Below are 27,957 nucleotides of genomic sequence, written 5' to 3'. Positions count from 1 at the left end.
ATAACAATTAAAGATGTTTCATATGGATGTCATATTTAGTCATGGTGAATATGCTTTAATTTCTTCCTTACCTGATCCTGAGAAACTGTCTAAAGAACCGTCTGCTGTTGTAGTAGCAATCTCACTGCTGCTCATTGGCTCTGTTTTAACTAAAAATATAAATAAAATATGTTCTGTGTACACTAATACTTGTGCACAAACACCCATGCGTACATGCAAGACACACACATAGCCACTAACTGCTTAGGGTCATATAGAGAGATGCAATATGTCAAAAAAACACAAACAAGCTTATTTTGTACATTTGTGTATCTATCTGAATATGTATATCTGCCCAAAATGAGTAGAAAGCCATTATTACAAAACCATTTATTATGATTTAGTTAAATAATGTATTAATCGGCTTTCTATCAAAGTATCTAATGTGATGTACACAAAAGACAAGATAGTGTCGAGCCTGGAAAATATTAATGAACCAAAACAATTCTATAATTTTGTACGTCTTATCCCACTAATCTGACCTTTTGTGCCTGATCTGCATAACACTGAGAATATGTCATTATACTGTAAGATCAGTCTAGTCTAGTTTGTCAGCCTTGACCCCTTCAAGCATGTGCACGCACGCGCACGCACACGCACACACGTCTCATTCACTTTTCATTCTCTGAGCTATGTATTCCGCAGACATCTTTAACATTACAGACACTGTGCATTCCTGCTCTGATTGGTGAACATAGGAAGCTGCCTTATGCCATTGATCCATTTGACTCTGTACTCTCTACACTGATTAGCAGCAACTCTCCTGACTCGCAGACAGGAATCTTTCCAGCCTTATCTGCAAAGGTAGGGACTGGACCTTTGGCATGCAAAGTATTGCTCACGTACTGAGCTTCAGTCCTTCTCCTAATTGTAGTCAAGTTTATGTGCCTTAATTGGGGGGGGGGGGCTTATTCCGGGATAATTTTGCACTGGATTACAAGATTGGATTTGATTAGCTCCTGTTTCGAAGACCTATGATTAAGAAATTAAAGCTCAACTACATTGCAATCAAAATACATCAGATTTTGTCAGTACTTCACATTAAAAATAATTTACTAAATGAAGTACCATGCTGTATATTCCAGAATTACAGAAAAAGTAATTATGTGCGATCTTCCCATTATTTTATTTTATTTTATTTATTTATTTCATTTCTATACCACCCAATAGCCGAAGCTCTCTGGGTGGTTCACAAAATTTAAAACCAAATGGCACGCAAGTATTCTACCCATGCAAACAGAAGTCTTTGCAGAAGTCAGGGTGGAACACAGTGGGTCACCCATTACAGCAAGGAAGCACCTTTAGGGGTAGAATGCTGCCACCGCCCTTCCTGGACAGAGATAACAGGTTATCCAATCTCTGGTAAAGTCTTGTTTGGATTACCGTTTGGAAAATTCAGCTGGTCCAAAATAGGGCGGAAAGATTGTCAACAATGAGTAGCTGATACAATTGTATTATGTCAGTGCCTTGCCATCTGCACTGACTTACAGCCTGTTTCTGGGCCCAATTCTAAGTGCTGGCACTAACCTTTCAAGCCCTTAGCGACTTGTGGCCTGGTTATTTGAAGGATCACCTCCTCCCACATATACCTACCCAGACTAAGAATCATCTTCTAAGGCCTTTCTCTGGGTACCCCACCATATGAAGTAGGGGTGTACGAAACCCTGCCTACCCCGTTGGCCGTAGAATCCCTGTCCAAATGTCTGGAGACGGTGAGTGGCTGGATGGGGAGGAATAAGCTGAAGCTCAACCCTGACAAGACCGAGGTACTTTTGGTGGGAGACAAGAGGAGGCTGGGGGATGTTGACCTGGTGTTGAATGGGGTACAGCTACCCTTGAAAGACCAGGTCCGCAGCCTGGGGGTCATTTTGGACTCCCAGCTGTCCATGGAGGCTCAGGTGTCAGCTGTGAGCCGGACAGCGCTGTATCAACTCCATCTGATACGGCGGCTGCACCCCTTCCTTCCCGACCATCTGCTCCCATCGGTAGTACATGCCCTGGTCTCCTCTCGTTTAGACTACTGTAATGCGCTCTATGTGGGGTTACCCTTGAAGACGGTTCGGAAACTGCAGCTGGTACAGAACGCGGCGGCTCGCCTGATTAAAGGCAGCCGCCGGCGAGATCACATCACTCCAGTGCTGAAGGAGTTGCACTGGTTACCAGTTGTTTTCCGGGCCAAATTCAAGGTGTTGGTTTTGACCTTTAAAACCCTATATGGTTCCGGCCCAGCCTATCTTAAGGAGCGCCTCCAGCAACACCAGACAGGCCGCTTAACAAGATCAGCCTCGGATGGCCTTCTCTCTGTCCCATCAGCCAGGACAGCTAGACTGGTGGGGACGAGGGAGAGGGCCTTCTCTGTGGTGGCCCCCACTCTGTGGAACTCTCTCCCTAGGGAACTCCGTCATGCCCCCTCTTTAATGAGCTTCCGTCGTGTATTAAAAACGTGGTTGTTCAGGCAGGCATTTGGGGTGGGTTAGGGTATTTAAAAAAAAAAAATTATGGTAAAATTTTATTGTTTTAAATTGTTTTATGGTGGGTTGTACATCGCCCAGAGTAGCTGGGTGACCAGTCAGATGGGCGATTAATAAATAAATAAATAAATAAATAAATAAATACCTGGCTTCGCCGGGTTCCGCTGGGGGGGGAGGCGCTCCGTCCCTCCCCCCAGAATCCTCGCCGGGGGGGAGGCACTATGCACCTACTCCAGAAATCCTGGCTGGCCGGCTCCGCTCCACGGGGATTCCGCGGAGCCTCTGGCCAGCTTCGCCAGCAGCCAGACATCCGGCCACTGGCTACCAGGGACGCAAATGGCGGCGGCCGTAGCCACCGCCGTTTGCGTCCCTGAATTCAGCCATGATAGGCTACGTAAAGACTTACGTAGCCTATCACGTCTGGATTTAAAAAAAAACACCACGCGTACGCAAATGGCGGTGGCTACGGCTGCTGCCATTTGCGTTCCTTATTTTTGGCCATCTTAGTCTACGTAAATATTTACGTAGACTAAGATGAAGACAAGAAAGGGGAATGCAAATAGCGTAGCGGATGCTATTTGCGTTCCCCTTTATTTTCATCGTCTTACTCTACGTAAATATTTACGTAGACTAAGACGGCGAAAATAAGGGAGAACGCATATAGCGTCCGCTACGTTATTTGCATTCCCCCTTATTTTCGTCATCTTAGTCTACGTAAATATTTACATAGACTAAGACGGCCAAAAATAAGGAACGCAAACTGCGGTGGCCATAGCCGCCGCCATTTGCGTAGGCTTTTTTTTTTTTTAAACCCAGACAAGATAGGCTACGTAAGTCTTTACATAGCCTATCACGAATGGGGGGGGGAACAGACTGCAAATGGTGGCAGCGGCGGCAGCCAGTCAGAAGACCAGCTGCTGCCGCCGCCACTGGAGCCGCCGCCGTCCTGAACATCCGCCCCAGGTAAGTCTCGTCCCGGGGGGGATCCGCGGGGGGCGGTGGGGTGGCAGGCCGTTCCGCCACGGAGTTCGGGGGGCCAATTGCACTGGCATTCGGCCTCACCGAGATCCGTGGCGGAATTCTCTGACATCCCTAATATGAAGTCTTTGCTGCTGCTATTGTTAAACAATTGAGAGTCAGACATTCTTATTGATCTACTGATCAATAAATACATAGGGATGTCAGAGAATTTATTCACGAATCTCGGGGAGGCCGAATGCCAGCGCATTCGGCCCCCCGAAATTGGTGGAGAAACGGTCTGCCCCCCGCCCCCCCCGGGACGGGACTTACCTTTCTCGAATGTCCCTGGCGGCAGCAGCAGCTCCGGTGGCGGCGGCTGTGGCAGCCGATCTTCCGACCAGCTGCCGCCGTCGCCATTTCCAAGTAAAACAAACGAACAAACAAACAAACAAATGTGATAGGCTACGTAAAGATTTACGTAGCCTATCATGGCTAGATTTTTAAAAAACACCGTGATAGGCTACGTAAATGTTTACGTAGCCTATCACGGCGGACTTTGGGGGGGAAAAAAAGCGCGTATGCAAATGGCGGCGCCCATGGGCGCCGCCATTTGCGTTCCTTATTTTGGCACGTGTAGTCCACGTAAACATTTACGTAGACTACGGCGAAAATAAGGGGAACGCAAATAGCATTGCCCTTATTTTCGCCGTACTACGTAAATGTTTACATAGACTACACGTGCCAAAATAAGGAACGCAAATGGCGGCGCCCATGGGCGCCGCCATTTGCATACGCGCTTTTTTTTCCCCCCAAAGTCAGCCGTGATAGGCTACGTAAACATTTATGTAGCCTATCACGGCTGACTGCAGGGATGCAAACGGCGGCGGCTATGGCCGCCGCCATTTGCGTCCTGGCAGGAGAGGAGGTTTCGTGGCTGGAGGGATGGGGCGCCTCCCCCCCGGCCAGAATTTCAGGGGGGAGGGACGGGGCGCCTCCCCCCCGGCCAGAATTTCGGCGGGGAGGGACGGGGCGCCCCCCCCGGCCAGAATTTTGGGGGGAGAGACGGAGCGCCTCCCCCCCACCGCGAAGCAAGCTTCGGGATCAGGTAAGGGACTTTCATCCATCCCTACTACCAGTACATCCAGGTCCACTTTATGCCCACCCCTGATCTAAATTCTCTCCTCAATACAGAAAGGAATATTTCCTAATGCCAAGCTTCCCTTGGAGTGAAAACTCATGTTTCTATTGGCTGACCAGAAATGGTATTTTATCTAGTCCTGGGGGCTGTCTTCATGAGCAATTTAGTGTGAAGTTAGAGCAGTCTGAATTCCTTCACGACAGATGACGTTGCCACCAATCCGCTGCCAACCAGCTACTTCCCTCTTGAAAAGCCGCATTTTCTGAAACTCCTTTTACTCTGATGTTTTTACCGAAAATGGCTCCCGGGCGGTTTTACCAGTGTGCCATGTCCCCCTGCATTAAATCCTGGGCATGCCTCTGTGACTTGGCAGTGATGTGGTCAATGGGGTGGGGCACCCCATTCCTTCTTGTTTCCCCAATGGAAGTAGTTTGTCCCATCGAGAAAATCCCCAGGAGTGCAGCAGCAACCCCTCACATTATCGCAGTAGTGGGGACACTCCTTCACCTTAGGTAGCCTGCTTTTAACCTTTAACATATCCACCCCTTCTGTGCATGTTTACTCAGAAGTAAGAAATAAATCTTGCTCCCTTGCAGTGAAAGGGTTAAAGGCTAACTTTAGTAACTTGCCGTAAAGCACAAATCACTATTGTGAATGTTGTGCTTCTTTGATGTTCTATAGTTTCTCTGATGTAAAGCCATTTCTCTGTTGTGATGTAAATCGGGTTTACAGGAACTTATCATTGCAAGCAGGGAGAAGAAGAAAGGGAGAGGGGTGTGCGTGGAAGAAATAACTGTGCATGGCAGAATGCTGGAAATGGAATAGGGTGAAATTGAGAGCCTGAGCTGCTCTCAGGGGGGCCTTCAGATGCTGCACTTGAGACGAAGACAAGAAAGGGGAATGCAAATAGCATAGCAGATGCTATTTGCGTTCCCCTTTATTTTCACCGTCTTAATCTACGTAAATATTTACGTAGACTATGACGGTGAAAATAAAGGGGAACGCAAATAGCGTAGCAGGCGCTATTTGCGTCCCTTCTTGATTCGCCGTTTTAGCCTACATAAATATTTACATAGACTAAGACAGCCAAAAATAAGGAACGCAAATGGCGGCGGCCGTAGCTGCCGCCATTTGCGTACGCAGTTTTGTTTTGTTTTTTCCCAGAGCCCTCCGCGGCCGGAAATCCGGCTGCGGACGGCTCTGGCCTGGCTGGGCCTGGCTGGCTGCTGCACGGAGCTGCCGTGGAGCACAGCCAGCCGTGGAGGATTCTGGGGGGGAGGAATGGATCGCCTCCCCCCCGTTGAGAATTCTGGGGGGAGAGACGGAATGCCTCCCCCACCACCATCAGCATAGTCCGCGAAAGTCACTTTCATACATCCCTACTGAGCAGCCCCTGACAGTTTGGTGACCTTCAGTTCTACTCCCCCTACTTGGAGGTATGTTACTTTCAAGTGCTGTGTGACCCCTGAAAACCAGATTTTAAAGGTACGGTACACTTGGCTTATCTTGCTTTATGTGCTCCTGATGGACCAAAGCCAATTTCATGAAAATGAAGCTAATACTCCAACGTGCTTCTCATTCCGTTGTCGTGAAGATCTGCCTGGTGAGGACTAACAAACCTCCAATCTGAAAACAGCAGGTTTTACTGCCCCATATTATATTGTGACCCTGGCACTTTAGATCTGAAGCACCTATGAAATATTAACCCATGCACACCTGTTAGGACATTTCAGACAGGATGAAATGGGGAAGGTGTGAGACTCAAAATCATGCACTTGCTCATAGGCTCTGACCTGAACTAAGTGAAACTGGGCTTTATCATACTCAGGTCTTCCTAACTTTTAGGAAGGCTTAATCCACCAAAAATCACCAAAGCCAACAGAAGAAAGAACACACTCAACTAGGCATGGACAGAAGCCACGCTCTAAGGATGTTGCCATCTCAGATTGCTTGGCAAACTCATGACACAATACATATTGTTGAACTGCACACGTTCAGTTAAGTAGTCATGCATGTGCAATATATTGCAAGATAGAACTAAGTATTTTGGAGGATCTCAGCTTGCAAAAATAGAGCTCCTAAAGCAGTCCTACTGGTAAAAATAGATATTCTAAGTGTAAAAAAACATAGTTTCAACACACATTCTCTGCCATGAAAATAAATGCCTTAGAACACAGTGAATGTGTGTAGAAACTATTTCTACCACATTTTAGAAACCCCAGTATTGAAGTAAACTGAAATAGTACTCAACCACTGCAGGAATTTGGTTCAACCTTGAGTACATTTTTCATGCATTGGCAATTGTTTTTTTCCAAAACCACCTTCTGTTACTTCTCTGACCAATATACCTCTTCACTTGGCCCTATGAATCCCCTCTTGTCCTTCCTACAGTGGTTATTATATCACTCAAATTTTGTGTGCTGCTGACACACTACTGTAGGCCACAGCTTTCAGAAGAACAGCAGATACAATCTTCAAAATGTACTAGCCATTTGACCAATTTCCAAAATAACCCCAAAACTGATTACTGAAATACTACTATAGTAGAACTGACCCTTATTTCAAATTGCAATGCCAGTTTTATTTATATAGCTCTCCTAAATGCAGTTTCTTTGTATATATGGCATACTCATCATATATATGCCTATGACCTTCAGCTCTCATTAGATTCCACACAAATTCCTGTAGAAAGAAAAGTTGTGGACAGGAATGCAATGTGTAGTATGATGTGGAATGCATGACAGTGATGCGGTTTAGATGCTTGATGGAAAAGTCTTTAGAGAGGGAAATTGGTCCGTGAAAGTACAGTTGGGGCAGACATCAGGAGGGGTGAACAGAACTCTTTAAATTTTTGGAGGATGAAAAGAAGCAATGGACATGGTCATTGGAAACTGTCTATTTTACTGTCACTAAAGGTCAAACTACATGCTTTGTTAATTATGCAGCATGCAGCTCCATTTCTAGTTTTTCTTTACTCTAAAATAAATATTTGGGGCTCTGATCTAGATCAGAGCAGTACATTCAGGGAGGCGAGATTTAATCCCTCCTTCTCAAAATTCCCTCCCCCTTTGGTGCAGCAGTAAAAGAAAAGGGGGGGGGGCTCCACTGGCACCAATGGAGGCATTTCCCTCTTTCTTTAGTTGTCACAGGGTGGGGGTGAATTTTGGGAGAGAAGTGACCGAGGGAAGGATTAAATCTCCCTTCCCCACATGTGGTGATCCCAGTGCAGATCGTACCCATGCACTTACTTTAGAGTAAAGGAAAACAACAAAAGGGAGCGGCATGCTACGCAATTGATGTAATATGTAATTTGACCCTAAGGTAGGGTCAAATCAAGATGTCCCTGGAGCAGGCGTGGGACTGAGCTGTAGGTGCAGATATCTGAGGCATAGCAGGACATATTCTCCCACTCTGCCTGGAACTTGAGTTCTTATTCCTGAAGCATGATATAGGGAGCATTGACTTAATAAGCCAAGAGATGAATTAGCCCCACACATACAACCCCTTTGCTTCACATGAGCCAGCAAACAAACCAGGAAGTCTTCAATTAACTGTAATTTTCCATTGTGTTCAAACCATGAAACGATAGTTAAGCACTTCGGAACAAGCCAGGATATTAAACCAACTTCAAATGGTAGGTTTAATATCCTGGCTTGTTCCATAGCTCTTAAATAGTTTCCTGGATCGAACTAAATGGAAAGAGTTAATTGAACATTTCCTAGTTTGTTTGCCAGCTTGCATGAAGGGAGGACCGAAGAGTCTGCATGCGTGGGAAAAGTACTTGTTCATATCTCATTTTATTAAACCAAGAATGATTGTCTACATGCAGTCATAAAGACTTATGGTCCAGGGATCTAATAATTACCTAAGCAACTAATAATATTTATGTATTATTAGTAGTATTTCTCATTTGCACAAATTCTGAAGCTGTTCACAACAACATCATAAAATAATAGAACTATGTAATAAATATGCAGTAGTACAATATTAGAGATTGTTCAAGACAACTCATGACTGAGGGAAAGCGAAGTAAAAAAGATACATTTTATAAATGCCTAGAACACACTAGCATTGAGGGCTGACGTACTGCAGGGGGGAGATCATTCAACAGGGCAGGCATCACTATAGAGAAGACCTGTCTCCATGTCACTGCCAAATGGAAATCTGTAGGCCGTGTCACGGACAATAGGGCCTCCTCTGAAGATCCACTAAATCCTGATGAATGTCTCACAGTGTGAACTGCATGACCAGACTTCTTGAGTCTGGTCATGCAATATCTTGCATGACTATTGAATACTATTCAAACAATATCTTGCTCGAATAGTATCTTTTCTACTTGGATAAATCATTTTTCTTGGTTGATATTTTATGGTTGTTGTGCCCCATCTATATCTAAAATTCTATGTTGCTCCTCAGTGTGCTTACTCAGGGTCCCTCTGCCATGGCATGTGACACAGCATGGGCTTAGGCCAGGTTAAACCAAACCACAATTCCCAGGGATTGTTATCCTAATGCACCTGTACGGAGCACCATCTATGCACATCTGCCAACATTAGAAGCCAGAAGAGAACTCTCTGAAAACAAACAAAACTTTTTGGGATGCTCACCTGGCCCAATTCTGAGCTGAGCCAAGTGGTATTCTCCCATCATTACTCTTCACCACTTAAACTTCATCTTCTGGGGCAAACATGCATAATTGACTACAGGCATTCAGGCTCAACCCTAGCCAGCTATATTCATAGACATGGGAAAACTGTGAATGCAGCCAGAGCTGTTTTGAAACGTTTTGCTGCAGCCAATCACAGACCTAAAAAAGGTAAGTTTATATTCAATGGTAAATGGCTTGCCTATCCTGCTTGGTGATATAATGCAGGAAACACCCTTAAAACAACTCCAGCTGTGTACATGCATAGCTTTAGAATGTCTATGGTAAACATATATAAGGTCATTTTCAGAGGCTCTCCGTCAGGTAGCCCCACTGAAGCAAGCTGGGCAGGTGGCCACAAGAGAGAGGGCCTTCTTAGTTGTAGCACCCCATCTTCCCTCCCCAAGGAATTTTGCCTGACACCTACTTTGTTATCTTTTCAGTGCCAGGTGAAGACTTTTGTCTTCTCTTAGGCATTTTATATTGAATAGCAGCTTTTATAGGTTTTTATTTTTTTCTGTGCTGTTTATTACTGAATTTCTGATTTTTTTGTATTACAAAAGTAAAGGAATAAAAATGTAATTCACCCAGAGACCCTTTGTTATTAGGTAGATTAAAAATTGATTGATTAATTAATTAATACATCCCTAATTGGGTTTTCAGAACTCGCATCTAAACTTTGTTTTTAGGAAATTGTGGGGCCAAATTTGATGTGACACTAAACACATCATAGTATTCTGGGTTGGTTTGCTTTTAATTAATAGCTGATGCCACACACACACACCAGTTTGGCAGCAACGCTAGTTTTACTTCTGGGGCAGCAGGGATGGGATTTTTTATCAGGAGAAGAAAGGGTTAAACCTCACTTCCCCATGCTCTGATGTCCCAATGAAATGAGCCTGCCTGCACCCGCTATTACATGCGTACACACACACACACACACACACACAGCTGATGGTGCATATAGTCACAACTATAGACTATATTATAGGGTGACGTTAGTTTGGCCCTCAGTTATCCAAATGCATTGCCATTTTATTAAAGTAGAATCACATGACTCATGTTGAGGGGAAAAAATGATTATACTTGCATTTGAATAGAGAGTGGAGGTTAGACTTTTTAAACTAACTGAAATAAAAAGAGAAGTGAACATGGGATATGCATTCTTCCTTTTTTCTGGTGTGTACCATTCCATCTGGTGAAAGTATGCAAGAAAGGTAACTGCAATATTCCTGCAATGAGAGGCACCTTCCCCTTGCTGTTATACAGAAGTCTTCCATGGGAGAGGGGGGAAAAGGAGCCCAGATTGGAGCACCCATCAAAGAGCTGTTTCAAAAGGTTTGCAGAACATGTGTACAAGATATTCAACCCAGAAACAATCAGTTGTTGCATAGCTTATTTTTATTGATGCCTCTTTCAAGCTGAATAGGTTGGGCTGAACAGTAGTATGGGAGATCCCCCCAAATCAGGCAGACAGCTTCCCCTCAATTTTCAATATGGAGATGATAATACTAACTGACCATATAGGATTGTTGTAAAACAGCCTTCCCCTACCTTGTACCCTCCAGACGTTTTGGACTTCAATTCCCATCAGCCCTAGAAAGCATGGCCTTCTAGGGAAAGCAGGAATGCTGGGAGTTGTACTTTGATTACTCTAAAAATCACCATATAAAATTGTTGTTGTCGTTGAGAAAAATATCTCTATGCATACTCTCCACAGCATTCATAATTTAGAAATCCCTATCATGCCCCCTGCTATCTTTTTTCTGCACTAAAAAGCCTATAAGCATAAACCTCATCGGAAACATGTTCCAACTTCTTGATCAATGTATTTGCCCTTTCCTAAGTTGCATATATATATATATATATTTGACCACAATTATATTCAGTGTGTGAAATGCAGCCACAACATAGACTTATACTAAAGTACTGTGATACTGGCCATTTTATTTTTAATACCCAATATGTAATTTGCTTTTTCTTACTCTCTTTAGTTCTGCACACCCAGCTGACATTTTCAATAGAAAACATTTCTGTATCAAACACACCAAATTGAAGACTATTTTCCTATATACAAGAAATAGAAAAGAAACAAGGGAATGTATTTTCTTCTGAATCCAACTATAAGACAACAGGCTATTTATTTTATTTTGGTGGTAAATTATCAATATTTATGACCCTATCAAGCAAACAGCATGAGTATGTACTTTCCATGACATTCTGCCAAGTATTTACAAGCTCTTGTTTGATAATTTCTGGATACTTAGCCCACAATCCAGTACACCAAACTGTGTCTTCTGTAGTAATTCACCAAACTCACACTTCCCGGCCTGGAAGTATGAATTACAGGAAACTTGTCATGTATGCCCCATCTGTCACATGAGCATTTGGGTCCTGAATCCTCTCTGGGTTGGATTTTAATCCATGCTGGAAAACAGTTCTTTTCAACACTTTCCACCATGCCTTCACCCGCAGACCATGGGAAGAAGTAAGGGGCAAAGGTCTCTCTCTCCCCTCCTTTCCCAATGCCTGGCATGCTGAGATCCAGTGTGGTGTAGTGGTTAGAGTGCTGGAACTCAGGAGACCTGGGTTCTAGTCCCCACACTGCCATGAAACTCACTGGGTGACTTTGGGCCAGTCACTGACTTTCAGCCTAATCTATTTCACTAGGTTGTTGTGAGGATAAAATGGATAGGAGGAAGATCGTGTATGTTGCCTTGTGCTCCTTGGAGGAAAGGTGGGATATAAATGTAAGAAATGCATAAATAAGGCCTTGAAGTAACACCTGGGAAATGACGTTTTTGCAAACGCTACTCCTGCAATGTGAGTACATTTCCCAGGGGATTGTGGCATGCTGTACTTCAAGTTAGCATGCTGTTCCCTAGAGAGAAGAGCAAGGTGTATTTGGGGGAATCAGTGTTTGCAATGGAGAAACAGGAGAGTTAGTAGGTGAGAGGAATTTTTCGGGGAGGAAGGTCAGATTCTTTCTGAAGCTGGATTTTAGTATGTTCCTAGATATTGTAAAGGCTATATTTAGTTGCAAACCAATAACTTCTGTTTAGAAACCATTTAGTATGTACTTTTGATAAGAAAATATGTAAATTACTAAATGAGAAACTTGATCTAAGTTATTTAAATAATTATTTTTTCTTGGTCATTTGGTGGAGGACTAATTACACATGAGGTTAAATGCATCACTTGCAGTGATGTCAGGTTTGTTTAAAAAAATTAAACCCAACCATAGAGAAACCAAATCTGGATCACAGTGCACAGGAAGAAGAGGTTTAACTCTCCCCTTCCCTGCTGCAATTCTAAAAAAAAAACCCTCCCCCTCTGCACTGCAAATAGCAATAGGAAATAAAGCTCCCATTGGCATGATGTATAATGGGGGGGGGGCACATGCATCGTCCATTAGTATGACATGACAAGCCTACTCCAAATAAATGAGTTAAGGTTTCTAAATGCAATATCAACCCAAACACTTATTGTGGAGTACTATGTCTAACCACAATCAGACCACTCAGCATAAAAGGCTTGTGGATTGCAAACACTGCCTGTGATGTTTGCATTACTTCTCCAGCGCAAAGTACGTTCATTTCAGTATGTTTTATACTACCACAAGTAGTTCTTGCTGCTCCAGAATAAATGGTTAATAAGGGAGTGATTCAACATTACAGTAACATTGACCCAACAGTAGTTGAAGCAGAAGTAAGTTGATTCTGAACAACTTAAATTAGAAGAGGCCCATAAACCATTGGAGTGCTACCAATGACCGATAGCACAAATACATTGTTCTCCTACACATATGAACGCTTTGTGCAGGCGGGTCTTTGCATTCACATAGACCACTGCTAAAACAAATCTAATAACAGAACAGGGTGCAATATTTATTTTCCTCTCTCCAGTTCTGCTAAAAGGATTTTCATACTAATTAATTTTGTTGAAATAAATTCTAGTGCAACAAAAACAAGGAGTATTGTGGTACCTTCAAGCCTAACGTATTTATTGCATCATAACTTTCATGTACCAGAGCCCACTTCATCAAATGTGATCAAGTGGGCTTTGCCCTACAAACATTTATGCCAAAGACTAAATTTGTTAGCCTTTACAGTGCCATAAGACTTTGTTTTCACTAAAAATTAAATCATTGTTAACTGTGCTCAATTTACAGAAGATTTTTTTTTTCTGACAGCGTAAGCAAAAATCGTATTTTCTATCTGTAAGGGTTTTTGGCCACCCATCAACAATTTTTGTGGCAAGATTTTTTTCTCCCTGTTACATGCACTTTTAACGTACACCAACTGTACTTTAGAACAAACTCAGTCTCCCTACTCTACAAATGCTCATCAAATTTCATCTGAAATATCTTCCTATTCATGAATATTCCAGAATTCCCCTTTCCTTATTATACTATAAGGTATGGCAGTTATATTGTATTTTTAAAGTATTTAAAAAAATATACTGAGCCAGAAAATATACACACGCTTTGATTTTTTTTTTTTATAAGTAGCATTGATTAAAGACAGTATATTCAGTGAACACATAATGGCTATATATTACCTTCAGTAACAGAGGCAGTATGCCTCTGAAGACCAGTTGCTCAAGACTACAAGCAGGAGTGTGCTTTTGCGCTTGTTTCCTGGTTGTGTACTTCTCATAAGCATTTGTTGGCCACTGTGGGAACAGAATGTAGGAGTACATAGGCTGTATAATATCTGTATTTGGTTTGATCCAGGATGGCTCTTCTTATGTTTTTTTTCTTGAACATTCATTTGTATCAGGTATGAAATGTCCCAGTTTATTTATTTGGTAGATAACTAATCCACTTCATCCAAATGCCTCGGGTTAGGTAACAACACTTCAAGAGAGGCAATAAAATCACTGAAAAAATCCCCATTAAAATATAAAACACAATATAGTAAAGTTAGAATCATCCCATACTTCAATGGTTCTGAAATGTGGAGTAGACTCCCTTGGGGGATGAGTTCCAGGAAGAGACAGGGCCTTGAACAGGTGCTTTCTTTCTTCCACTACAGCCAAGACTTCAATGGACTGAATGTCCCATGGCAGAGGACCCTCACTGATCCATACTGGATTTGTAGGGTGACTGCACCTTCATTGCCTCATCATCCCAATGTGATTTGAAAAGAAGGAAAGTTCAGAAAGAGGTTCTGCTTTATTCTTATCATATGCCTCTGTGTTTCTTTCTAAGAATGTGTTCAGAGTTGTCTTGTTCTATATCTTCTTTAATGACATTACTAGTATTGCATGCAAGAGTGTCTGCATGCTCACCTATATAACACATGATTTGTGTATGGTAGGGGACTCAAACACAGAGTGAGTTTTGAAAAAAAGGGCCCAAGTTCAAAATGTTGGTGTAACGCTGCCATAATGGTTTTATTAGTCTAGCATCATTTATATGCTCAAAGTTCATATCAAAATTTTGAGAATGCAATAATTAATTCTATGACCTAAGAATGTGAAGGTTCTTAAGCTATTTGTCTAAGCAATCTTCAAAGGGGGATTTCAAGAATTTTGCTGTAACAATACAGATGCAATACATACATCTATTTTTCTTTGATCGATTCCTAGAACATGTGTATTTCTTTCTAACATTGCTTCAGTTTTATACAAAGAAATTCTTCATTGATATCTGTATACCTTATTTATATGACTGCAACTCTATCAGACTTGAGGTTCATCTGCAGATATTATACAGCTTTTCTTTTGCATGAATTCCTCTATAAAATGTTATAGCAGTGTAAAATACCATAAAATAGACACACCTTTATATTATTCTTTCAAATAGCTATGATTTAATTATGGCTGTATGACCGAACACTGCACTGTACTATTAATTTCAACAGGTCGCGTTGCACTGGACAATTAGAAACAGGAAAATAGAAAGATGCTATTTCATACATGCATGTTCAAAAAGCTGCTTTTAGTTGTTGTTGTTGTTTTTCTAAAAAGGTCCTTCTAATACAAAAAGTCTAATTCCTGCAATAAAAAAATACTAGTCTCCCTCTTTCCTAAAGATACACAATAGCACCTTGTATCTTCAGTTAAGAAATCTAAAGATTAAATTTGGAGCATGGGTTGCATATAAAAACCCTCATTCTAAAAAAGGTAAACCAGGTTCCCTTCAGATCTTAAGGACTCTTTGCTCAGCACATTTTCTACATGTATTGCCAGTGCTTGACAGTGAAATGGCTTCCAGCTTCAGCAGTCCCAATTTAGGTAAGGTGGGACATGCAAAAGCTAAAACAAAACAAACACCTGCTAGCTCTTCTTCCAAAAGCGTTTGGCCAATATGGATTGATTCAACGGGTGGGGGAACTCAGAAGCTGCAATTTCATGCACAGGAACTGCTCACATGGCTCTTGGATCTCATCCAATGTGTTTAATGTCAGGGTATTAGTGTTCTGAAACTGCTACCGCTCTACCACCCAAAATCATTCTTATCCAAAAAGCGTGCTTCTGTGACAGCATCTTTTCTTTCCAAAGACTTCATAGATCTGCTAATATTACGTTTTGAAGTTCAACAGGTCATTGAGTCCCAGCTCACCGCCCTAAGACAAGTTCCCCTTTACAAAATGGGTTCATCTGGCTAGCTGCAGCTATTGCTGAAGGGAATACTTATGCTCGGCAACTGAGTACGTTGTACCTTTCCTGTAAAAGATATCCGTTTCTAATATAAAGTTACAGAATATTTCTTACAATATTGAATAATGCTACATAAGCACGTGCACAATAAAAGGAATAAATACAATGAGATGGCACGGCAATAAAATCTTAATGGCTTCCATAACAACACATACAACAGAACATAGGGTTGAGTCCAATGTTAGTCCTTCTGAGAGTAGACCCACTGAAATGAATGGGGCAAGTTAGACTAGCATTGGATATAACCCATTGGATACAATCCATAGTTACCCATTTTCTATTATATTGAGCCAAAAAGTTCTAATATTAACTAGACTACCTCAGCATTATAACTATTTGAAATCTTTACTATATACAAGTTAGAAATATGCAGAATATAGATAGATAGATAGATAGATAGATAGATATAGATATAGATACACACACACACACACACACACAGGGATGATTAAGAAAATCTAAGAGTAGTTCTCTTTTGCTTATACTGGCTGCTGTCATCCTAGAATGCCACTTCATATCATTAGAAGTTTGATGTAATGTCCAATTGGTTTATTCCCCTCAGTATTCACATCTTGCACAAGACAGACAGCTAATCTTAGGTTTTCCTCACTACTAACCTCTGTTCTGTATTGAAACACTGTTGCCAAAATGCCCACTATCTGGTTAAACGGTCAAAGCCTCTTGACACCCCATCTTGTATTAGTAAGTTGTATTTTGCAATCATGACCTACAATAATTATTTCTTGGGAGGAACCTAAGCAGTTCTGTCAACTATCGATTAAGATTTATCTTTCCCTGTCCCATCCCTATCATGTGTAAGCATTGTTTTCCCACCTGGCCTAGGGTAGATTATGAGAAAAACAGAATAAACTGCAGTAATACTTTCATCTTTTCTGAACATTAAGTTAGGGAATATAGATCCAACATACAACATTACTATAATTATACTTGTGAGGCAAGATTATTACGTTCTGATAAAATGCATCCTGAAACCTACAGAAACAAGTAAGTGAATAAACTGCAATCCCAAGTATGCTTAATGTAGAAGTAAATCCTGTCAATCCTTATAAACATGTTTAGGATGCGAATAAGAAAATACAATTTCTCCCTATACCAGCGCATGCTGTTCATATAATTTGGTTCACATTTCAACCCTATGAATGTCTACTCAGAAGTAAATCCCATTTAGTTCAGTGAAACATACTGCCATTGCGGTGTGGATAGCGCTGCAGCCTCAGTCTTGTACTAATGCTGCAGGAATAAACACTATGCATGGATTATACCAAAGCATTCTGTCACCCCACCTAAATCCCAATACCTTGCCATAAAAAGGTTAACCACCAAGCGTGAAGTGAAAAATATTAGCTACTAACAGATAGATATCTATCAACCACATCCTCCTGGAGTACATTTGAAAGGAATTTTAAAATATGGGTTTGAAACAGAGCTGTTTCATTTTATCATTTTTTTTAACTTAGTGAAAGCAGTTTTGGCCAGTAAAGTATAGAATTTTGTGCAACGATATTCAGTAACGACATAGAACTTTACTTTGCTTCAGAATTAACTTCTTAATATGCCAAACAAAATCCCCATACAAACTCAAAGGCCCCATTCGTATTTATATTATTTATATCATGATTACACTGCTGTACCAGAGTGATGAGGTCACAGAAGAATCTCATCTACTCTGTCCTTATCAAACGTTGACCACATGACTATTCAGGGACATGTTTCTATTTCACATGCAACAAACAAGCAGATTATACATTCTTTATGCTATAATTTCAAGTGAAGCATGTGAGAACCAAACACTGACAGCACCTCTACAAATGCTATGACTGTTCAGAATATACTATTTTAAATAGTTTATTCTTTAAAATAAACACCACATAAATACTACCCAACTGTTCTCCTAGACCTTCAATATTCTCCAAACCCTACACTTCATCAGAAAAAAGAAAACAAGAAACAAAAATACATACGTATAAATCATTATCTACTTTATCAAATTCATTTACGGAGATAAAGCAACTCTCGCTGTGTTCATTGGTTACTATATATGCATTTGTGAAGCAAAGCTTACCCCCACCCCATCCCCACACATCTGATATAAAACTGCATTATGTGCTAATATTTTTCTTGGAAATTATTGTTATAGCCTGATACTATGCATGCTTGGATGTTCGATAGCATTCAATGCAGGCTGCATAGGATTGTGCCCTAAATTACTGAGGGTACCACGTAGCATTTACCATTTTTGATTAGAGACAATCAGAGTCTGAGCTTTTTACTATTTTTCAAAACCTTAAAATGCATGCTAACAATTGTGCATTCACCGCGGCTACACAAACCTGCAGTGGTCTGTGTATTAGTATTTAACAACCAGTCTGCAGTGCTGAGCAGAGTCATGTCACCTAAAGGAAAATTGCAAAGAAAGTAAAATGCTAGTAGTTTTTCACAGATGTCCCAAAATCATATGTACAAAAATGTCCAGCAGTACTATTCTATTTCCTTTAAAAAGTAATATTAAAAGGCTACTTCAGGCTGTGGTCATAAGAACACTTACTTTTAATTGTTTCATTAAAATCTATAGGACTTAGCTTCCATGTTTAAGGACAGGGGCAGGATTTCTGGATTTCATCAGGATGAGCCAGTATGCTTAGCTTCTAATTTTAAAATCACAAGGCAAATTCATCTCAATGCTTACACTGAAAGTACATCTATAAAACAGCACACTCCTATGTATGATTATTTGGAAGCAGCCCCCAGTGGTTGCTAGAGTCTTATTCCCAAGCTAGTATGCATAGGATTGTATTTTCAGTCAGATAACCTTGTCTAAAGAGCAGTGTTCAATCACTAATACTGATTAAATATTGCTTTAATATATTCTCTTAGTTTAGAGAAACAGAATTACAAGAGAATGTCTGACTGAGGGTACAAATGTACATCCATTAAATTCAAAGGGAATGATGGCTAAAAGTACAAATGAGGAATAATCTGATCTCTCAGACATTATCCCAAATAGTCTTCAATTAGAACTGATAGCAGAGATGCTTGGGAAAAGGGCATGTGAGTGGTGGATGAATTGATATCTGTGTGACAAAAGTTTGGGGGTTGGACTCGATGGCCTTGTAGACCCCTTCCAACCCTACTATTCTATGATTCTCTTTGAAGAATGCAACACATAACTTTTGTAAACATAGCTTCAGCTATGGGACAGTATAGAAATGTAGTAAATAATAATAATAATTTCCAAGTCTAACCAAAAACACCTTTAAAAGGTAATTTTCATACCTTTTGTTTTTAACATAAATACTTCGTAATGGAAAAAATGGACAAAATGGAAAATGGCCATTATATAAAATATTTTTTTAAAGGAAGTTGTGTTAAATGTATGAAAATTACAACATTCTCCAGTGAACTGTCATCTGGACTCTCCTGTCAATTTGGCTATGCTGAGACCCTTTTATTCATTCAGTGTACACCTGTAGGACTTTTAGCATGCCTTTTCTATTTGAATCTTCCATAGCATTATGTGTATATGCAACCTGCAGTGTTAAACTGCAGCTCTTAAGATTTTCCACCATTAAACTACCTTTTTGAGAGGCACAAACTCTGCATTTGGAGACAACAGTACAGTGGCCCACAGTACTTCATTTGCATACATCACAATCCTTCATTATAGTAATAATTTAACAATGCAAAGTGGAAGTACAGTGTAGAAAATGTAAGACTAGGGTCCTGAAGCCACTGCCATTGGTAAAGTTAAGGTTTCATATTTCTTTAAATTATGTCCATGATCAACCATTGCACTTGGTCTTTAACACCATTATTACATAATGGTTGCAATCCTATACACTGAGATAAGCCTCACATTGAACTCATTGGGGTTTACCTCTGGGTAGACATGCCTATACATGTCTACTCAGAAGTAAGTCCATTGCATTTAATGGGACTTACTCCCAGTAAAATAGACATAAGATTGCAGCCTAAATGTAGAAATATAGATAGTAGCAGAATATTATCTAGCTAGATATTATTTCATATTGAATAGAAAACCAAAACCTGGTTCTCTGAGGGGGTCAACCTGTGTGTCAGGATGGTAGCAATTCAGATTCCAGATGAGAGCTTCTCCATACAAATATATATACATATATATATATATATATATATATGTGTGTGTGTGTGTGTATGTGTGTGTGTATACGTATATGTATAGGCTCCAGATAGAAAACTAGATGACAGGAGAGTTAGCTTAGCCTTCTCTTGACATGCATATGCAGTCTGTATGCAGAAGACTGTTGTTGTATGGAGGAGCATTCCATCATGCAAACCCCCACCTTCAGTCTTGTATCTGAAGTGGTACAGCCCAGATACATGTTTACCATCTCAGTAAAAAGTAAGGCCTAATATAAAATAATGTATGAACTATATATAAAGACAAACAGAGACTCACCTTCTGTGCCATTGGGTGTCATGGAACTATTATTTATGTGAGAATTATCAAGTTTTGGACCATTGGGAGATTCACTGCTACCACTTAGACGGCTATGTGGGCTGGCTAGATCCTGCATTTCCATAGACCTAAAAAAAATTGAGTAGCAAATTTGACTAATGCATTTAGCTCTGACTATGGAAGGAAAACCCATGCAATTCCACATATCATCTATACCATTAATTTTACTATTTCATATACATGATTACTTCCTTAGTCTGCCTTATTTTTATAACATTGCACACACACAATTCTTGATTAATGTATATATTAATGAATATGCAATCATTAACCAAGTAAAAAAAAGATAGTCTATCCATGATAATAAAGCATGTTTCAGGGGCAATTAAAAAAAAAAGCATTAAAAAGTACATCCCAAAAGCAATATAGTAACACTGTTTGCTTGCATATAATTTACCACTCAATTACAATTTAATGGGCCTCCAAACCAAATAAAACACTTGAAGCAATAGTCGAACCTACAGTCTACTGACAAGGAATGAGATATTCCTGATGTATGTGTTTACTCTGGCAAACTACTTAATTGTTCCTCTGTTTCCGTTGAAACAAATGCAGCATTAAAACATTATTATGTCTGCTCTCTTGTTTGCTTTGTGGATTACATAAAGTGTGCCCAACTGAAAAGGGATAAGGCCAATATACAATGAATCCACAGGCACTTGTCTGCCTTAACACTTTGCAGTACTAGAACTGTCACTTAAACAAAATGAAACAATAACTACTTAGAATCAGTGCAAAATTATCAATATTTTACACCATATATTCCTCTTTTGTTTCTTTTGTGCTTAAATAAAATATTATCATTACTGATCATAATAGTTTTTATAATATTAACTTTGATTTGCTATTTAATAGAGTAGATGCATAATGGAATTAAGAGGCAATACGTATATACCACTTACTCTAGAATAAGGGGATGTCTACACAAAAAATAGTTTTAGAAGACTTGATTCATTCTTATGGAATGAAAAATCAGTTTGTATTAAGCCCAAAGTTTCCAAAATGTGAATGAATTTTGTTTTCTTAATTTTGTTTTGTGAGATACCAAGAAAGGGGTTTTTTTTTTAGAAGTTATTTGAAGTTCACCCTATGGCTGTAAACCTGTGCACACTTACTTTAGAGTAAATCCCATTGAACTCAGTGGAATTTACTACCAAGTAAACACGGAAAGAATTCTACTGCACATTTTCTAACATGAATGCATATTTCACTTTCCAAAGTAATATTGCTTTCAGGCTGCACATTTTCTTGCTAATGGTACTTGACTACAATTTCTACTTGGAAATTTTCACAAGACTCCTGGTGTCACTTTCATGACCAAATCCAGGCAATATAATCATTTTCAAATATGTGGAAGTGTATACATAAAGTGTAAAAAGTTTTACTGCTGAACAGAACCTTTTATAAATTAATCTTTCACCATGTATATTTAAAGTCATTCTCAAAGCACTGAAAGACTATTATCCAGATTAAAATTAACAAACAGCAAATCTCATTGATATGCCTGCCACTTGAAGTAAAAAAAACCCTAACTTTCTTCTAAGCAGTTCTTTCTACAGAAAGTCCAGCTTGATCTTATCCTTACCTGCAAATGGATGAAACAGCAACATCTGAACTGGTTTGGGATTTTTGCACCTGCAAACCAGGGACACAAATAGAAGCCTCTGTTATTCTACGTTCATGTCAGGTCTTAATCTAACTAAACAAAGAAATCTTCCTGGGGATGGTAATGCTGTCTTTTAACCAAAAGAGAAGGAGGGGGCACTGCTGCAGTGAAAGACATATTGTCTTTAAATTGAAGCCTCAACTGTTGTTTCCTCCAGCAGGTCTATCCCCCTCCTGCTCATGTCATGGGGAAGGCAGCCAAATGACGGGATAGTGATTCATCACTCGTCTATGACAGCTGCACACTAGATTACCCCTCCCCCAATCAGCATGCAAAGCAGCCTTGCTAAGGTAGTTTGGGAAGAGTTTGCCTGGCTTAGGTAGCTATTAACAGAGGAAGCATATTGAAGGAAGGTACCTCTAACATTATTCCGCATCATCCTCTGAAGATCTTTCAGCTTTTGTTATCGTGGGATGAAATATGTCTCCCACTCCTTAACTCTTGACAGTCTCCTATCTTTATCATGTTCATTTTCATCTCCCCAACCAAACACACGTGCATGCACACAAACATACACGCTGTCCTTTATGTTTGCAAGTACAGCTTCCAGCCAACTTTAAAACATTGCAAACCAATGCTGAAGGATTTAAAGTAAAATGCTGTGTTATACTTCTATAAATTGACTGAGTTCCTGCATGTCTAACTAGGCCAGATATTCACCTTCCACCAATCTGCCCCTCCCCATTCCACCATAGATTAAACTGAAAAGAACAGTATAGGCTTCGGAATGATTGAATTTGCAGGGAAAAAACTGCTTTACACAGTGTTTCAAAATATAAATACTACACAAAACATGCACACATTACTAAAATGAACACTGTGATCATTAATTATTCTTGTGTATTCTCAAAGAATGTTGACTCTTCAGGGAGAATTAACTCTCTCTCTCTCACACACACACACACACACACACACACACATCTATCTATCTGTCTGAACCTTCCAGACTTGTACAATGTTTTTGCTTCTTATTAGAAAATGTGTTCTGTTAGGTTATATTTAATGAAAAGCCTTTGATACCAGAATTCCCTCCAAGCCACTAACAACCACCAGCAGGTGATAAAGCCCAGGTGAAGATTGGCTGCTGGCTTGAAAACACAAACAAAACTTCCCCAGCTATGACATACATTGTCTAAATGTCTGAATTCGGGATTCCACCCAACCTGAACTGACATCCCTTAGATGATCACAGAACAAAGACAAGAGAGATGAGGCATTTTAAGTGCCATAAAAGTCATCCAGGCAGATCTCACTTATGTGTCTGTAGTTTTTGTTATTTTTAATCACAGACAGAAGTACTACTTTAGCAAGAGTACGCCACTCCTATAAGCATCCAGACAACATATAATGTTACACACAATGGCAAAAGGCATGCACTAACACAGATAGAAAGACTGCAACTCTCCCTCCCTCATACTGTATTTAAAATGCTGCACAGTGTGCTTTTTAATAGACCATAGCAAGCCAAATCAAACTGGAGTATCAAATGTGTATTGGTAACAGCTAAGCCATTTTTTTTTTAAAGGAAGAGAAAAAAGACTCAAGTGTAAGATGGAAACTTTTTAGTCTTAACCCCAGACACTGCAGTAGAATGCCTTTAGGATATGTTCTTTCCTGCTACTTCTGTATACCTTGAATAAATTATAGGTGGGAATGAAGCATATTTAACAGCTATCTCTTGTTAACAATAAGACAGGCCATTTAAAAACAATAATTTTTAATTCAACTACCAGTAAAATGTATTGTATTATTTTTGCTATGAGGTTATAATGACATATCAAATTTAATTTGTTAATTTCAGACTATTAATCTACAACAATTGTTCTGAAAATGGATCACAAAATATCCTACTATCTCCATCTTTTCAAAGTTACAACTACTAGATAGACAATATAGTCCTTGATGTACAATTTTGCATATCTATTTAATATTCTATAAGCTGTGAGAGTTCATATCCAAGACCTTCATTTTCATTAGTCATACTTCAGTTACAGTCCTTTGCCTATTAAGGATTATTTAAACCATGTGTTGTGTGTTATGCTATTTAAAAATGATTCTTTAATCAAAATAGCTAAAACTACTAATCCTTACTTAGATTGGTCAAGTGAATCCACATAGTGGTACAGGAAAAATAAATCTACTCTCAAGAATGCAAATGCAGTCAACAATTAGAGACAGATGTTTGTGAAATTAGTTACAATTTACAAAATGCTACAGCTACACTTCACATGCTTTCATTTTTTTAATGCAGGGTATCGTGTAGTGAATAAATGCACTTACGATGGCCAGTTTATAGAGAGCAGCATATGTATGGGTGGTGTTTCAGCAATACTACTATTTATTACTACTTTAATTAGTATACATATACTGCAGTCTAATACAACCTTAATCACAAAGTATATGGTGTTCAAAAATATAGTTTTGTGGCTGATTAATTATTCCACAAGGTGGAAGATTACAGTAATAATTGGAATCTACTCAAGAATGGACACTTTAAAAATGGGAGACAGGACTACTATAACATGCAAACACCATGCACCGTGAAATTAGGCCAACAATATTTTAAATGACAGTGTTATATCTCTTAAATGGTTAAGCATTATATCTCTTTTCCCTTACAAGTAATCACTATATGATCTCTACTTAGGAAGTGGCTGTAAACGAATCAAATGCTAACCAAGCTTTAACATATACCATATATGCTGCTTCTTAGTATCATGAAAAAGAAAAGGTGATATTTGCAAAGCTAGTAGAATCTTAGGTCAGGAACACCAAAATGACATTTAAGCATCTTAAAACAGTAACATCTAATTCTGATTAGTTAATGAAATCTTTTAAGTTTGCCTTTTCTCTAATTAAATTTATAATTCTTCACAGATGTAGGTTTTGTTGATGTTCAATTTGTCTCTCTCATTTTGTTAAACCTCACATAGTACTCCACCAATCCACTGAATAGCCGCATTAAATCTGTTAATACCATGCTCTTCAACCTCAGAAATTATTTCCAGAAGGCAAACTTGCTTTGAGAGATCATCAAACAAGACTTAAGGTACACATTTTATCACATTTTCCCTACCACAGAGCTCAGGATACAGCAGAAAATTCATGACTTTTGCACTGTTTATTATAGTTTGGTAAATTACAAATCAAAAGCATCTGACAGAAAATATGTATGAAGCCAAAAAGTTAATAATGTTCCGTGAAAAGTAAACTGTAAATGGGAAGGGATTCTAAATCTCAGCAGTACAGAGCAAATAAAATGTAGGTACTTGTCTAAATTATTGGTTTTCCAGCTTTTTTCACTTGCTAGAAGCAATTCTTATAAGATGACTATAATTTAAAACACTGCTTCAACTGAAAAATGTTCAAAGTAAAAATACTATGCTTATTTAAACAAATATAGTTCACATGAGAGTTGGTAACTTATTTTCAGCCACAATTATTATCTAAATCAGAAACTGTAAAGACAATGTCAACTTTTTAATCATATTTTTTTCAAGACAGCCTAACTTATTTTTTAAATAAAGTTACATTCTTCAACATACATTCACAAAGTTTGAAATAAAAAAACTGAAGAAAACCACGGTTCATAACATCAGTAGACTACCAAATTGATTCTGCCAGTCTTCAATATATGCTGATTCTAAATATAAAATATTTACGATTAACTCTAAAATATTATGTTTCAATTGTATCCAGCCAACATTATTAAAGTTGGATTGAATTTGGACTGCATCTTCCCCCAGAACATATCCTTATTTGCATATTTAAACATTTAAACATTTGACATATGACTGAAATGTAAAAGAAAAGACAAGTGTCATTCTGTGACAATCCTACTGAAACAACGAAAATGTCGTTATTAACCCATGAAGGTTCTAATCCTAAAGTCCTTTACTTTGTACACAATGGAACTTAAACATGGATAGGTTTGCATGGCATGTTCTACTTTCTGGAGTCACTTTCTAATTACTATTAAACATCTAACAAAACCCTACTAATTTATTCTCTTCCATTTGGATCTGTATGCTCCCCCTGGTGTGGTCACCAAAAGTGAAACAATGGCTTGTTTCTGTCATTGTACAGGGATTTCAGCTTCCTAAATCCAAAAATAGTCCATTAAGAGGTGACACTGAACCCTAGGTAATGCCAAAACTCCATTAATATGTATTTTGCTTTATATGAACTCGGTGTCATTAATTCATACAATCCATACTTCTCTCAAGACTAATGGGGGGACGGGGGACTGAAGAATCTTAAGATGCAGAGTCCACCAAGTATGCTTGAAACAAAATAAAAACAAAACACACACACATACAGGAACCATTCTGATAATCAATCTAGGAAAACGTCCCTAAAATTGGCCATCTGAACTTTCCTTTAATAGAAAATAAATGTAATCATATTATTGGCTTAAAAAGTGATCAAATTTTGACTTAATGTTTTGCCATTTTCCCCTCTAAAGTGTACCTAAAATGTAACATGATTTGATGGGTTTGAGATTAAAAAAATATTTGGCATTTATTAAAAAAAACCCTCAAGAAACAATTTTAATGCATTTAATAAGTGATGAGATTCATCAATATGATGGAAAAGTCAGTGATGCTTTAAAGGGATCTTGTTTCTTAATTCTAAGTACTTAGTTCTCAGTAGTACCTTGCATCACATTATATTGTCAGGCAGTTGTTTATGTTGCCATTTTGATAAAGCCCTCCTTTAAGGTTCAGCAGAGTTTTGCCAGCATTTAAACATTTTAAGCAGGATTTCCTGTTTCAGAATGAGCTGTCAAAACCTCTTGTCCTATCCTATGTCCTTCCTCCAAATTTCTTTTCTTTTGGATTCTTGTGTCTTTTACCCAACTCTGTTAAAATGTATGGATTTTTTTTAAAAATCACTCATCACCGTGTTATTTATTTTCAGTGACCCACTAACACTTTCGAAAACCAAACACAAGTCACAAAATGCAAGTTGAACACAATACAAGAGTCGAGAGCCACGGAACATCTGATTTAATAGGAAGGCTACGCAGCGAGCCGTCAAACCCAGCCAAAATTAACTGCAAAAAAATATTTTGTGACGTATATTAGGTATTAATAGGAATGTGGGGAGGAGGGAGAGAAAGAAACGTGCAGAAGATCCCATCGTGGGAGATTACTCAGATCTTTGGAAAAGTACAAACTCGTTTTGCAAACAGGCCATTGATGAGGGTGCTTTCGTCCTAAAGCTTCAGTTAGGCCAAAAAAACGGGGGGGGGGGAGACAAGTTATCTTTCCCTGTTTTGTAAGATGGGGCAGCTGTTGTCAAATCCATGCAGTTGTTGAAACAGCCGGGTTTTGTACTTACAGTGAACAGCTTTGCTGCATCCACCAGTGTTATGTACTCCCTTTCACGCTTTCTCTGACTTAACCAACCAACGTTGCTGACATAGTTTTATTCCTGGGTGAAAGCTCTATAGCCTGCCCTGATTAAAAAAAAAAAGACAAGCACAAAACAAAAACAAGACCCCAGCAACTCCCTTCCCGCTCGCAGAGCAGACTGGAAAGCGCAGCTCACTCTGGAGGGCAAATCCGAGTTTAGAGCAAAGGGTGGGTGAGTGACTGCCGCTGCTGCCGCCGCCGCCGCCGCCGCCGCGGGCTGTGCCGGCCAAACGCGTGTGCGTGTGCGCGCGCGAGGGAAGGAGTGGGGCGGGGGGGGCGGGGGCTGGCTGGCTGGCTGTGGGGAGCGGAGGGGAAGGGGGCGCTGGGTCCTCAGGAAGAAATTGAAAACAGCCACCGAAGACTTTCCCAGGAAGGCTTAAAGTCGGAAGTGGCACCGAGGGGTCCGTCTCCAGCAGCACCCGGTTCCAAAGTCGTCGCT

General features: G+C 39.6%; 1 protein-coding gene across 3 annotated transcripts in view; it reads right to left on the bottom strand.

Annotated features, from left to right (window-relative positions):
• EYA1 (EYA transcriptional coactivator and phosphatase 1) overlaps positions 1-27,732 on the bottom strand; it is a 152,654-nt gene extending 124,922 nt beyond the window's left edge. The window contains exons 1-4 of one of the 3 annotated variants that reach the window (XM_084848043.1): positions 27,445-27,732; positions 22,021-22,070; positions 20,376-20,503; positions 72-149 (exon numbers count right to left, since the gene is read on the bottom strand). In XM_084848043.1, the coding sequence (XP_084704169.1) occupies positions 72-149; positions 20,376-20,499 (202 nt within the window). In that variant the 5' untranslated portion in view covers positions 20,500-20,503; positions 22,021-22,070; positions 27,445-27,732. Of the gene's footprint in view, positions 1-71; positions 150-20,375; positions 20,504-22,020; positions 22,071-27,444 lie in introns of those variants that run through there. The other 2 variants (XM_084848045.1, XM_084848044.1) reach the window with 2 other exon arrangements.
• Between the last annotated feature and the right edge of the window lie 225 nt (positions 27,733-27,957).

Source organism: Heloderma suspectum, chromosome 4, assembly GCF_057233095.1.
Source record: "Heloderma suspectum isolate Gila_16-S chromosome 4, 16-S_ref, whole genome shotgun sequence".
NCBI lineage: Eukaryota > Metazoa > Chordata > Lepidosauria > Squamata > Helodermatidae > Heloderma > Heloderma suspectum.
The sequence above is the reverse complement of the archived record's forward strand: the minus strand, read 5'-3'. Positions and strand labels throughout refer to the sequence as shown.